General features: G+C 42.1%; 1 protein-coding gene across 4 annotated transcripts in view; it reads left to right on the top strand.

Moving 5' to 3' along the window:
- Nucleotides 1-12,019, top strand: part of VWA8 (von Willebrand factor A domain containing 8) — a 90,669-nt gene that overhangs the window by 50,730 nt on the left and 27,920 nt on the right. For 2 of the 4 annotated variants that reach the window (XM_083624582.1, XM_083624583.1), the window contains exons 26-29: nt 670-821; nt 6,549-6,657; nt 6,867-7,005; nt 7,508-7,698. In XM_083624582.1, coding sequence (XP_083480708.1) covers nt 670-821; nt 6,549-6,657; nt 6,867-7,005; nt 7,508-7,698 — 591 coding nt within the window. Of the gene's footprint in view, nt 1-669; nt 822-6,548; nt 6,658-6,866; nt 7,006-7,504; nt 7,699-12,019 lie in introns of all 4 variants that reach the window. The other 2 variants (XM_083624580.1, XM_083624581.1) reach the window with 1 other exon arrangement.

Below are 12,019 nucleotides of genomic sequence, written 5' to 3' on the forward strand. Positions count from 1 at the left end.
ATCCACTTAACCCTCCCTTGCCAATGCCTAACCGCCAATACTGAGGAGTTGTGACGAGTTGCTACGAGGTAGGCGAAAAACCAACTGGCTGTATATGCCAATTACCAATTGGGAAAAAATTCCTACCAGGTCCCGAGGCAACCAACCGAAGTCCATAGCAAGTCAGGGAGCCTACCTAGAGGAGATGTGATAGTCAGTAGCTGGAGGGAGGGCGGCTTTCAACAGAGCTGTCTTCGTAATGGGAAGGTGCTTGCCGGCTGCTTTCTCCTGTGGCCACCAGTGCCAAACACACTGCTCTGCTTTCTTTTGGACCACATCAGTGAGGCTGAGAGGGGAGCCTTGCCATCTTGGCAGCCCAGAACCTCCATACACACCACCCAGGCCTATGCCCAGAGATGTCCCTTCAGTGCTGTTAATGCAGTTGACTTCACCCCCGGACGGTCATTCCCATTGTCTCTCGAGACGGACAGATGCCAGCAATGGGCCTTCACTTCAGTGTATGAAACAGCCTTGCAATGTACATCCCTATTAAAGAATCTCAGTGAGTGGAGATGCGCCTGCTTACCTAGAACTCCATTTGCGCATCTCAGAACCTGTGACGCCTTGCATCTCGGTCCGTGGGGAGCTCATTAATCTTGTGCTCTTCTCCCTCTTTCTCCCTCTCTGTAGAAATTTCCAACAGAAGGGCTTGCCAACGTTGTCAGAAATGTATTTGATTTTGACTCCTACAATAACGAAATGCGTGAGATTTTAATCCGGACTCTGCATAAACATGGAATCCCAATTGGAGCAAAACCCACCAATGTACACCTGGCTAAGGAGTAAGACTAACATACATTGTATATTTGCTGCTAGTTAAGATCAACCTGTCTGCCTTGAATGCTTGAAGCAAATATTGCTAATTCCTGAAAACAGATTGATATATTATTGAACTATTATTAATTTATACTATTTTAACTATGCACGTTTACAGCATTTTGTGTAAATTGTGAATGTATTATATTATGAATAGTGATGATTTGTGTGATTAAATGAATCCAATAAAGGGGAAAATTTGTTCTTCTCGGTTTCTCTTCATTGAATGATCATTTTGCAATTTATTTCCATAATTAGTAGCAAATCCAAATTCTTTTTATCAATAGTGGGGAAATATGTTAGCCCCTATTCTTGCACAAATCTTTCAAAATACTTTGTGGAACATGTCCAAAGAGTAACTTATTCTTGAGTGAAGTTAGCATTTCAATACTTATTCCCATCATCAGACATTTGGCATGTACTTTGCAAAACCACAACTCCACAAACTTCTTACAGGCCATCCAGTTTGCTTCATGATTTTGGTGACCTTCCTCTGGTTTTCAGTCAGGTTTTTTTATGAGTATAATAAATGCACATAATTTATGTGTCATAACTACTAAGGCTGTGATCCTATCCCAACTTACCTGGGAGTAAGCCCTATTGATTTCAGTAGTACTTATTTCTGAGCAGACATGGATAAGATCACGCTGCAAACCAATTTCCAAAACCATTTATAGAAAAACAAATATTCCCCTTTATACATACAAACCACTGGTGTTAGGCAAATTGGTTTTTATGGAAACTGCCTAGGTGAAGGGCCAGGTAGTTAGTTAGTTAGTTAGTTATTTAGTTAGTAAATACCATCTGAAATGCATGCCTAAATTTAAATTAGGATTCTAAAGATTAAAAGGAGCACCTTGCATTGGGCATAGAAACAAACAGATAGTCAAGTGAAGTTGTTTTAAAATTGGTGAAATAGGTTCATGTTGCCTCATTCCAGTCAATAATTTAGGAGTTGTATTTTTTTGAAAAATCAATTACAGTTGTTAATGTAATCCAAAACAAAACTTTGGATTTGCTCTCCTTCCTGGCCGTAGACGATGGGGACTGTTTGTGCTCATTGCACATAACATAACAGCCAGCATTTGCCGGGCAGTTCTCGTATTTTATTCATAGCTGCAAGGCGGAAGGCATGTTGGGGCAAGGATTACTGAGGGCGAGGAAATATTAGAAGCAAAAGTGAATGTTGGCTTACGGTTGGCTTACGGATCTGAATCTCTGAGAGACTGGGTGCAAAAATCTTGTTAAAGCATTTGGGAACTACCTCTCTTTCCATTGTTAGCTTCATATGTACAGTTCCAGCACAGAATATGGTTAGGGTCGAAGCTGGGGTATGTTATGCTGGCCTGAGCCCAGATCATCATGGTTTGGAGCAATGAATTCCAGTGGCGACACTTCTTCCAGAAGAAAAGGAAAAGGGATTTCCAACTACCCATTTGCCAGTTATATATACAAGAGTTCTTCAAAATAGTCAAAATATTTACTCCAGGGTAGTATCCAGCTGTTCCTCCCTCTGCTAATTGACTTTTCCCAGCCTTCAGTCTGGACATCTCAAGTTCATTCATTTTTCCTTCCAGATAAGAAGTCCAAAAGAGGTTCCCCGATTGTTATTATGCTATTATATATAAAAGTCAGCAGTAGTCTTCCTCCAGTCCGACATCACAACTGGATCTCCAATATTAAGAAACATTCAGTCCTTGTTTTTTATTCCTCAAGGGTTTATTCACTATGGTTACCGTATTTTTCGCCCCATAGGACACACCGGCCCATAGGACGCACCAAGTTTTTTTGGGGGGAAATAAAGAAAAAAAAATTTATTTCCCCCCCAGGCGCTTGCGGGGCAGGCAGCGGGGAGAAGTGCTCTTCTCCCCGCAGTCCGCCTTCAGACCAGGTCCGGGGACAGCGGGAAGACGCGCTGCGCCTCCCTGCTGTCCCCGGAGCTTGCGGGGCTGGCAGCGGGGAGGAGCGCTTTTCTCCCCGCCACCCGCCTTCAGACTAGGTCCGGGGACAGCGGGAAGACCACATCGGGAGACAGCGGGATGGCAGCGTTCCGCCTCCCCGCTGTCCCCTGACCTTGTGGGGCTGGCGCTGGGGCTCTCCTGAAGCCTGGAGAGCGAGAGGGGTCGGTGCGCACCGACCCCTCTCGCTCTCCAGGCTTCAGCGAAAGCCTGCATTCACCCCATAGGACGCACACACATTTCCCCTTCATTTTTGGAGGGGAAAAAGTGCGTCCTATAGGGCGAAAAATACGGTATTTGTTAAGACAATAATAGATAGCTATTTACTTATTGTATAATCATTAATTCACATCCAAATCCATATCTTCCAGTCCCATTTCCTGATGGCCACTGTTTTCAGTCCTTTTTAAAAAATTATAGTTTCCATTTCCTCCTTTTCCATTCTTTTCCCAAACGTGTTACAAGAGTAAGTAGCTTTCCCCTCTAGATTTAATCCAAATTGTACACAGAATCCTTTCGTTCTCAACTCGTCTTTGACAGCTCAGGTTTTTTTCTTAGTCTCCCCATCCATGGACCCCTTCCCCTCCTCCAACATCATAGCTCCTGCACTTGGCTGTTTCATTCCTCCAGGCACCTGTGTGGAGGTCCTCTCACTTTCATCATCCCTTACCTTCAACTATATCATTCCATTCTACTGGTCTGGCAAATCTCCAGCAGTATTTTTCCACAAAGCCTGTGGAAAAATCCAGCCTCAGCTTTGTCCAATTAACATTTAACATTTTATGCAGCTTATTTCCTTTAATTGCTCATTTAATAATTGTCGCATGACTGCGACAGTCAATGCAGTATTTTTCAGCATTTTCACCATCCTGAGTGCTTTCTCAGAAATTCACACAGTCCTTGCTTATCTGGAAATTGCAGGAAGTTGCATTTCTAACATTGCCTTCTCACAGGGAGCAGCCATGTAGTTTCACAGTACAAAGCAGCACATTTACCAGTAAAACAGGATTAAGACTAGAACAAAATAAGATGAAAATTTCTCAAAGTTGGAGAATCTCTTAGCTGTTTAAAACACTTTCTTTGGTATGTAGAATAAGAGCATGCTTTTTGATTTATTTGTTTACAGCCCCTTAATGGCGTCTCCTCTTAAGCCAGCTATTGGGTTGTATTTCAAATGAACATTTTAACCAGCAGAGAGGTAGTCATAGTAGTAATTTATAGGAGTTTCAGAAATAATTGAAGAATGGAGCTTTTGATTATCTTTGCCCTAGGGGCTGACCTCTAGCGCTATTAAGTGGTGTTTGGGCAAAATTCACCCGTTTGGGTTCCTTGAAGATTTCTTGGTCCCATGGTGGGACAATCCTTCCAGAACATTTGGAAGATAATCCCTGTTATATCTGTTCCTCAGAGAATAATGCGAGACAGTAGCTATCGTTAATCACCACTTAATTATCTTTGAGGATAGAGCCTCAACAGAGACGGCTAGCCAGCCATGATGCCTCCCCAGAAGTCCAAGAATAATGAATTTGCAATGAAATTGAGCTGGACAAGGTGGTCCCTAGCATAGTGTTAGATTACCCCGGGACTGTTGCCCTGGGTGACTCCATTGTCCCTGTGGAGGCTGCCATTGGGCTGGTTTGAAATTTCATGTCCTCCATGACACCATGGGAATGTCTCAAGTGGCTGTTGGGCCAACGGATTAGGCAGGGCACACCTTTGAGTGATGTGAGGGATGGTTTGAAAATGAGGGAATACAGTGCAGTCCCTTGTTATTTTTGGACCATTACCTGGTCTGGTGCAGTTTGGCTTGGTAGTGGCAATTCCTGCAAGTAAGGGGAGTGGGCCTATTTGAAGGGCCTCCCCTCAGAAACTGATGTGTTCCCGAATGACTGTGTCAAAGTGCTGACCTCCCTATGAAATGACAATATGAAAGGGGCGGTTGACATGATCGCTCCCAAGCATCATCTTCCCCTAAGTGGCCCCTTGGTATCTTGGTGATCTTTGGGCTATGAAGCAAGCCCACTGCCCCCCTGCTTCCTCATAAAACTTGTTTGAAAAAGAACACTTGCCCCTCAGAGTCAAGTTTGTATTGTTAGATGTTTTAGTAGTAAAGCGAGATGAGCGCCGCAACCCCACAGTCGTTCGCGACTGGACATAACTGTCATGGGTCCTTGACCTTTAACAGTCATAATGTTGGAAGTCTGGCAGGTTTAACAAGCATTATCTTAACTAATGTGTTAAGATAATGGGTGTCCTCCTCCGCTTCGATTCTATGCCCTGACTGCATTCTGTGACAGGCAAGAAATGCTGGGAGACCTTCTTCTGAGGGAAACACAGCCGTTCAATGGCAATGCTTCATCAGTCATGGCAGTTAATGAAAATGGGCTGAGCTGTATATGATAGGGTTGCCATATTTCAAATTTTTGCAAAATCTCCCCAAAAATGGCGTCTTTTTTTAAACCTTTTTTTTAAAAAAAGGAAAATACAAAAAATAATAATCAGCACTTCCGATATGGGCTGCCAGGTTTTCCTGGACATTCGTGCTGCTTTTCAAAAATTCCACCCAGACGCCATTTTTGACGTACAGGTCCCAGCTATCTCTGGGAAATTCCGAACGTATGGCAGCCCTGGCATAGAGGACATTTCCTATTATTTTTATCTAGTTTCTCCTTGATCTTGTCAGCTCCCTATCTATCTTTCCCACCCCACACCAAAAAAGAACCCAACTTGGCCGCCTCTTTAAACTCTTACTTGGCAGAACTTGTTTGCATTTTCTAGAATCATAGAATCATAGAATCATAGAATCATAGAGTTGGAAGAGACCACAAGGGCCATCGAGTCCAACCCCCTGCCAAGCAGGAAACACCATCAGAGCACTCCTGACATATGGTTGTCAAGCCTCTGCTTAAAGACCTCCAAAGAAGGAGACTCCAGCACACTCCTTGGCAGCAAATTCCACTGTCGAACAGCTCTTACTGTCAGGAAGTTCTTCCTAATGTTTAGGTGGAATCTTCTTTCTTGTAGTTTGGATCCATTGCTCCGTGTCCGCTTCTCTGGAGCAGCAGAAAACAACCTTTCTCCCTCCTCTATGTGACATCCTTTTATATATTTGAACATGGCTATCATATCACCCCTTAACCTCCTCTTCTCCAGGCTAAACATGCCCAGCTCCCTTAGCCGTTCCTCATAAGGCATCGTTTCCAGGCCTTTGACCATTTTGGTTGCCCTCCTCTGGACACGTTCCAGTTTGTCAGTGTCCTTCTTGAACTGTGGTAGAAATGTATTTCCTTCTTCCTTTGTCAGTTGTTGCATTCAAACCTGTGGCCTCTGTGCAGCCAAAGTGTTTCTGGATATGTTGGGACACAGCTTATACTTGCACAGGCCATTTGGGTTTCCAAGTCTTTCCCTCACAGAGCATAATTTTCAGTGGGATTCCTCCTGGTATTGTTTCCTTGAGATCTTAAGACTGCTGACTCTGTGGCAGGTTAACAAGGAAACTTTTCAGCTCAGAAATGTATTTTTAGATGAGTTGCCGTCTTAAAAGAGAAAGTTATGGGTGGGTTAGCATTCATGGCACTTCAGGTGCCAATAACTTGCATTTTCCCTCTTACATTGATTTTGGTTTTGTTTTGTTCCTCTCTTCTCTTTGTTGTTGTTATCTGTAAATGTTTGAAAACTACCATCTATCTAGCTATCTAAAAAAAACAAATTAATAATAGTTTCTTTGTTGGGCAGGTTGCCATTGCCAGGTGCAAAATTAATGGGCTACTGGAAAGCCAGCCAGCTGGGTAATGCACAGCAGAAACTTTTGTGCCCAACTGAAACACATCACATAGATATAAAGGTGAGATTTAAAAAAATAAATCTTAATGTTGACTGCAAGCATACCCTATTTTCCAGGATTTTAAAGTCATACAGAATTTTTTCAAGTATTCACAATTTTCAGTCTGCCAATTCCAGGGCTGGATTAAGACCCTCAGAGGCCCTAAGCATTTAAAAGATTTTGGTGCCTGCATATGTGTCTTAATACAAAATATATTATATTTCTTTTAGGGTCCAATGTACTTAAATGTGCAGGCATTTCCGCTGGAAAGACACGAAGCCAGATCCCTGAGCTTTACAGAAGAACGTGCCTTTTGGTCGCTGCCTTTGAATGAAGTTAATTTAGTGTGCGATGTTGCTGTGGCGCAAGGTAGAGTATAATTTTTATTTTCTGTTTATTTTGTGATGATGAGAAACTGTATGAATGTGTAGATATCTAGAACATAATTAATATATATTAGTTTGTATGCCACCTTTTTTTATTCCCTCTGCTCTATAAACCTTCCGGTGGGAAGGTAAACAGCGTTTCCATGCGCTGCTCTGGTTCGCCAGAAGTGGCTTAGTCATGCTGGCCACATGACCCGGAAGCTGTACGCCGGCTCCCTCGGCCAATAAAGCGAGATGAGTGCCGCAACCCCGGAGTCGTATGCGGCTGGACCTAACGGTCAGGGGTCCCTTTACCTTTACCTTTGTATAATATGTGAATAAATATATATGTGAATGCATATAGGATTATTAATAACCTGCTATATTCTGTATAGACTCATTCCATATATCAATATATTTATGCAAACAATGTCTGTGCCTATAAGCAATCTGTTCATATGTTTGCTTTCATGTAATCTGCATCTTATTCCCGCTTTTGGAAGCAGAAGACGCCCTTTATGTGGCTACATGCAATCCTGTGTCCTTATATGTCATGGATCCGGCCAGTAAGAATGGATGCATTATAGACTTGTATGACATCTTCCCAAGGACCGTTGGTGGAATATGGCAACCCTTTGTGACATTGGCACCTCTGGGTAACCCTCTCAAAGGTCAAGTAGTTCTACACGAAGAGCAGGTAAAAAAAGCCAACATGATTTCCATTTCTGGGGTTAATATGTTAGCACCAAGAAGAGGGATCCCTCATATTTCTCAAGCTCTAACGTCTGTCTGGTTTTGAGATCAAAAATAATTCTCATCCAGTTCATCTTGGTTGGGATTATGGAGGACAAATGTTCCCCTGGTGTAGGGCACTGCCTTTTGTTGTTTTCGCCAAACGTTTCCTGACTGCGTAGGAGCTGGGCTTGTGACACATCTTGCTTGCTCACTTGCAGTCCTCCGTAAACTTGGCTCCTTGTACCACATGAGAGCTGGTGTAGTATGGGGGTTAAGATACTGCATTATGAATTGGAGACAAGATTTGGACCGGGGATTTTCTGTCCAAAAACTAATTGGGGGTCCTTTAGACACGCCACTCTGCCTCCACATCCACATCTGCAAGAGAGGGATAATTCTATGGCACTATCGTACGGACTTGTTGAAAGCTTTATCTTCTATTCCAACAGTATATTACACATTTTAGACAGCACTTTTACATTACATTCCAACAGATCTCTCTCCAGTTGTGATGTTTGTTCCCCAGTCCCTTGTATTCTATCTTTCTTAAGTACTTCATTCAAATGAGGATATTGTATCCATGTTGTCAATTTTCCTGATAATTCCTTAAATTATTCTAATTTATACTCATCACAATTTTTAAAATAAATTTCTATAAGTTGTCCAACCTTCCATCATATTCTTTTTCTTTACCGCTATGGCTTCCTATGGTGACAGCCCAAGTACTGTTTTTGCCTCTAATATGTTTTTGTATTTATTCCATTCTCTATACAAATTTTTCCCAGTTATAGGATTTGTAAATCCTTTATGTACTTTCACCTTTTCATACCATAAATAAGCCTGCCAACTGAAAATATTCTCATGACATTCTAACTCTAAAATATGTGAATTCTCCAATGTCATCCATTCCTTCAACCAACAAAGACAAGATGCTTCACAGTATAATCTCATATCAGACAGGGAGAAACCTCCTCTCTCTTTTGCATCTATCAATATTTTATATTTTATTCTAGGTTTTTCCCCCTTGCCAAATATATTTAGAAATATCTTTTTGCCATGCATTGAAATAATAATAATAATAATATTTATTTATTTATTTATTTATTCATTCATTCATACATACATACATACGTACCCCACCCATCTGGCTGAGTTTCCTAAGCGACTCTGGATGGCTCCCAATCAAGTGTTAAAAACAATACAGCTCCACATAATCCTTTCACAGAGTCTAAGACAAGGATTTCCGGAATATTAGCCTTGTTTCACCATCCTAGGCTTCATCAGTAGAACAGGCTCATATGTAATATTACAGGATAGTGGATCTTATAGCATAGTAGTGGTAGCAACCCTTCATGTGGATTATTGGACTCTTTGAACAGACAGGTGGAATAGATACTTATACATGTATAGACCTTATGCATGAACTGACTAGAGAATGAACTGATCCACTGGGTCTTCTGCTTTTTTCGAACTTTATGAGACTTCCGTTGAAATCTACAATTTGATACAACGAATAGTATACCTTATTTTTTAAAAAGTACAGCCTGCTACGCCTTCTGGTTACTCATGCAAAAGTATGGAGCGACAGTGTCACCATTTGCAAGTTTCTCTCTTCTCGCTCCACTTATTAGGCAGAGCAAAATTTATGGTGACATAGTCTCTCCAGTTTTGCATTGCTAAACACTGAAAATGAAAAGAGAGGTGTTGCTGCTGCGTTTGATGGCAACTTCGCACTCGCATAATTCCCGAACCAATCATCTGTTTGCTTCCTGCTGCTCTTCCTATCCTTTACAGTCTGTTCTAACAAGATAAATGCATTCTGGATATTTCATTTAACTGGTGCATTGGGGGGAAAATGCCTTTATTCATGTTCCAGGACCTTAATGGCACAGAGAAATGCAGATAATTGTTCTGCAGGCTAAAAGCAGTTTGCCACCACCATTCAGAGTCCAGTTTAAATCCTAATTTCCTTTTGCAGACTTTGTACAAGAAAGCAGATGAAAGCTGGGGCTCACCATTAAGCACTTAAAAAAAAAAAAGTTGTTTGCTTTTATTGCTCTTGCAATGCGCTTGTACTGTCTGAAACAGTCTCGAGCTCCAGCAGAAAGTGAAGAGAAAAGGAAATTAATGAATGCCTCCAAAGCTCTTTCAAGCAAATGTACAGCTACGCACATGCACAAAACAAAAATATTGAGTACTTTCTTGTTCTTGGGGGGCATGAAAAGGGGGAACTGGGTATGGCTTTGGAGGAAATATTTGCCCGCAGGAAAGGAGGGGTGGCAAAGCAATAAGGAAATAAGTCCTGTTCAAATATTTTCTTTCCTTTCTTCCTCCTCTGCATTTTTAAGCTCCCCTCCTCCCATCTAGAAGAACTCTAACATCAGCTTCCCTTTCCCTTAGTCGCAATTACACCCTTATTTGAACTAAGTTCTTCCAAGGGAGGAAAGCCCTGGCGAAGGAACAAACTGCAACAAGGAAAGGGAAGCTTTGCAGTAGCTAAAAATAAAAGAGCGGCGCCTCAAAATAATGGCTGTTACATCTGTTGAGTATTTGGAATTCAAGGCACTGGGGACATGAGGTCACCCAAAGGTTTCTTTTCTCCCAGTAAAGAATAAACATAAGCGAAACTGTGCACAAGCACAGCATATCTTCCCAGCCCACTTGAAGAATTGCCAAAGCTGTAACTGGAAGTATTCACCAGTGATGCAAATTTCTATTTTTATACGCAAACCAATACACCACCAGTCCCTGTTACAGATGGGAGCCATTAACATCTGCAAGGGTTGGGAAAGGGGCCTTGTTATGGTGCCAGCCGACCTCCTGAGCCCACCACTAAGTGAAAGAACACAACTGCCTTGTTAATGCTTGCAATGGCTGGGGAATCTTAACCCTTTATTTAGTTGGATTGCGCTAATGCGCATTCGAGACTCATCAAGAAGGCATTTTTAATCTTCTCCTTCATGTACTTTTGTATATATAGGGGCTGTGAGCATTGCAAACACTTTCTTGGAGTTATGTAGGATATAATGCCAAGTGTTTGGCAGTATCTTACTGGGTTTGAGTTAAAACCTTTCTTTTTTAAGAAGAGATGTTGATCTGCTGAATATAACTACGATCTGGAATGTATGAGTGGAGATTTGTTACATGTAAAATATGTAAAATATGGTCCGAAGCTCAACATAAAAAAAACTAAGATCATGGCCACTGGTCCCATCACCTCCTGGCAAATAGAAGGGGAAGAAATGGAGGCAGCGAGAGATTTTACTTTCTTGGACTCCATGATCACTGCAGATGGTGACAGCAGCCACGAAATTAAAAGACGCCTGCTTCTTGGGAGGAAAGCAATGACAAACCTAGACAGCATCTTAAAAAGTAGAGACATCACCTTGCCAACAAAGGTCGGTATAGTTAAAGCTATGGTTTTCCCAGTAGTGATGTATGGAAGTGAGAGCTGGACCATAAAGAAGGCTGATCCCTGAAGAATTGGTGCTTTTGAAGTATGGTGCTGGAGGAGACTCTTGAGAGTCCCATGGACTGCAAGAAGATCAAACCTCTCCATTCTTAAGGAAATCAGCCCTGAGTGCTCACTGGAAGGACAGATCCTGAAGCTGAGGCTCCAATACTTTGGCCACCTCATGAGAAGAGAAGACTGCCTGGAAAAGACCCTGATGTTGGGAAAGATGGAGGGCACAAGGAGAAGGGCACAACAGAGGACAAGATGGTTGGACAGTGTTCTTGAAGCTACGAACATGAGTTTGACCAAACTGCGGGAGGCAGTGGAAGACAGAAGTGCCTGGTGCGCTCTGGTCCAGGGGGTCACGAAGAGTCGGACACAACTAAACGACTAAACAACAACAACAACGAGGGGTTCTCAGCTAGAATCTTTATCCCTCATACCAAGTTTTCTGTGTTAGGAATTCTTTTGCGTGAAGGAACGTTCAGGGAAATGCGTTCCCTTTTGCTACCTGAAGTGTTATCGCCCAGATACAAATTCACCACCTCAGTAACAACAAGGCATAATTGACATTTACATAATTCACATAATTTACATTTCTGCCAAACTGATGCTTGCCTGTTTTTTAGGGTGAAGTTATAGCAATATGGCATGGAGATCCCAGTTGTCACGGTCTTGAATAGGTAGCTGAATTTTTAAAAAGAAGGAAATGAAGTGCTTTACCTTAGTGCCATATCCTAAAAGATAAGGGGAGCTGTCTCACCACACTTATTTCCAAATAGACATGCATGAATTTTATGGTCCTAGATTGTGCCTCATCTTATTCCAG

Source organism: Podarcis filfolensis (genome assembly GCF_964270895.1).
Source record: "Podarcis filfolensis genome assembly, chromosome: 7".
Taxonomy (NCBI): domain Eukaryota; kingdom Metazoa; phylum Chordata; class Lepidosauria; order Squamata; family Lacertidae; genus Podarcis; species Podarcis filfolensis.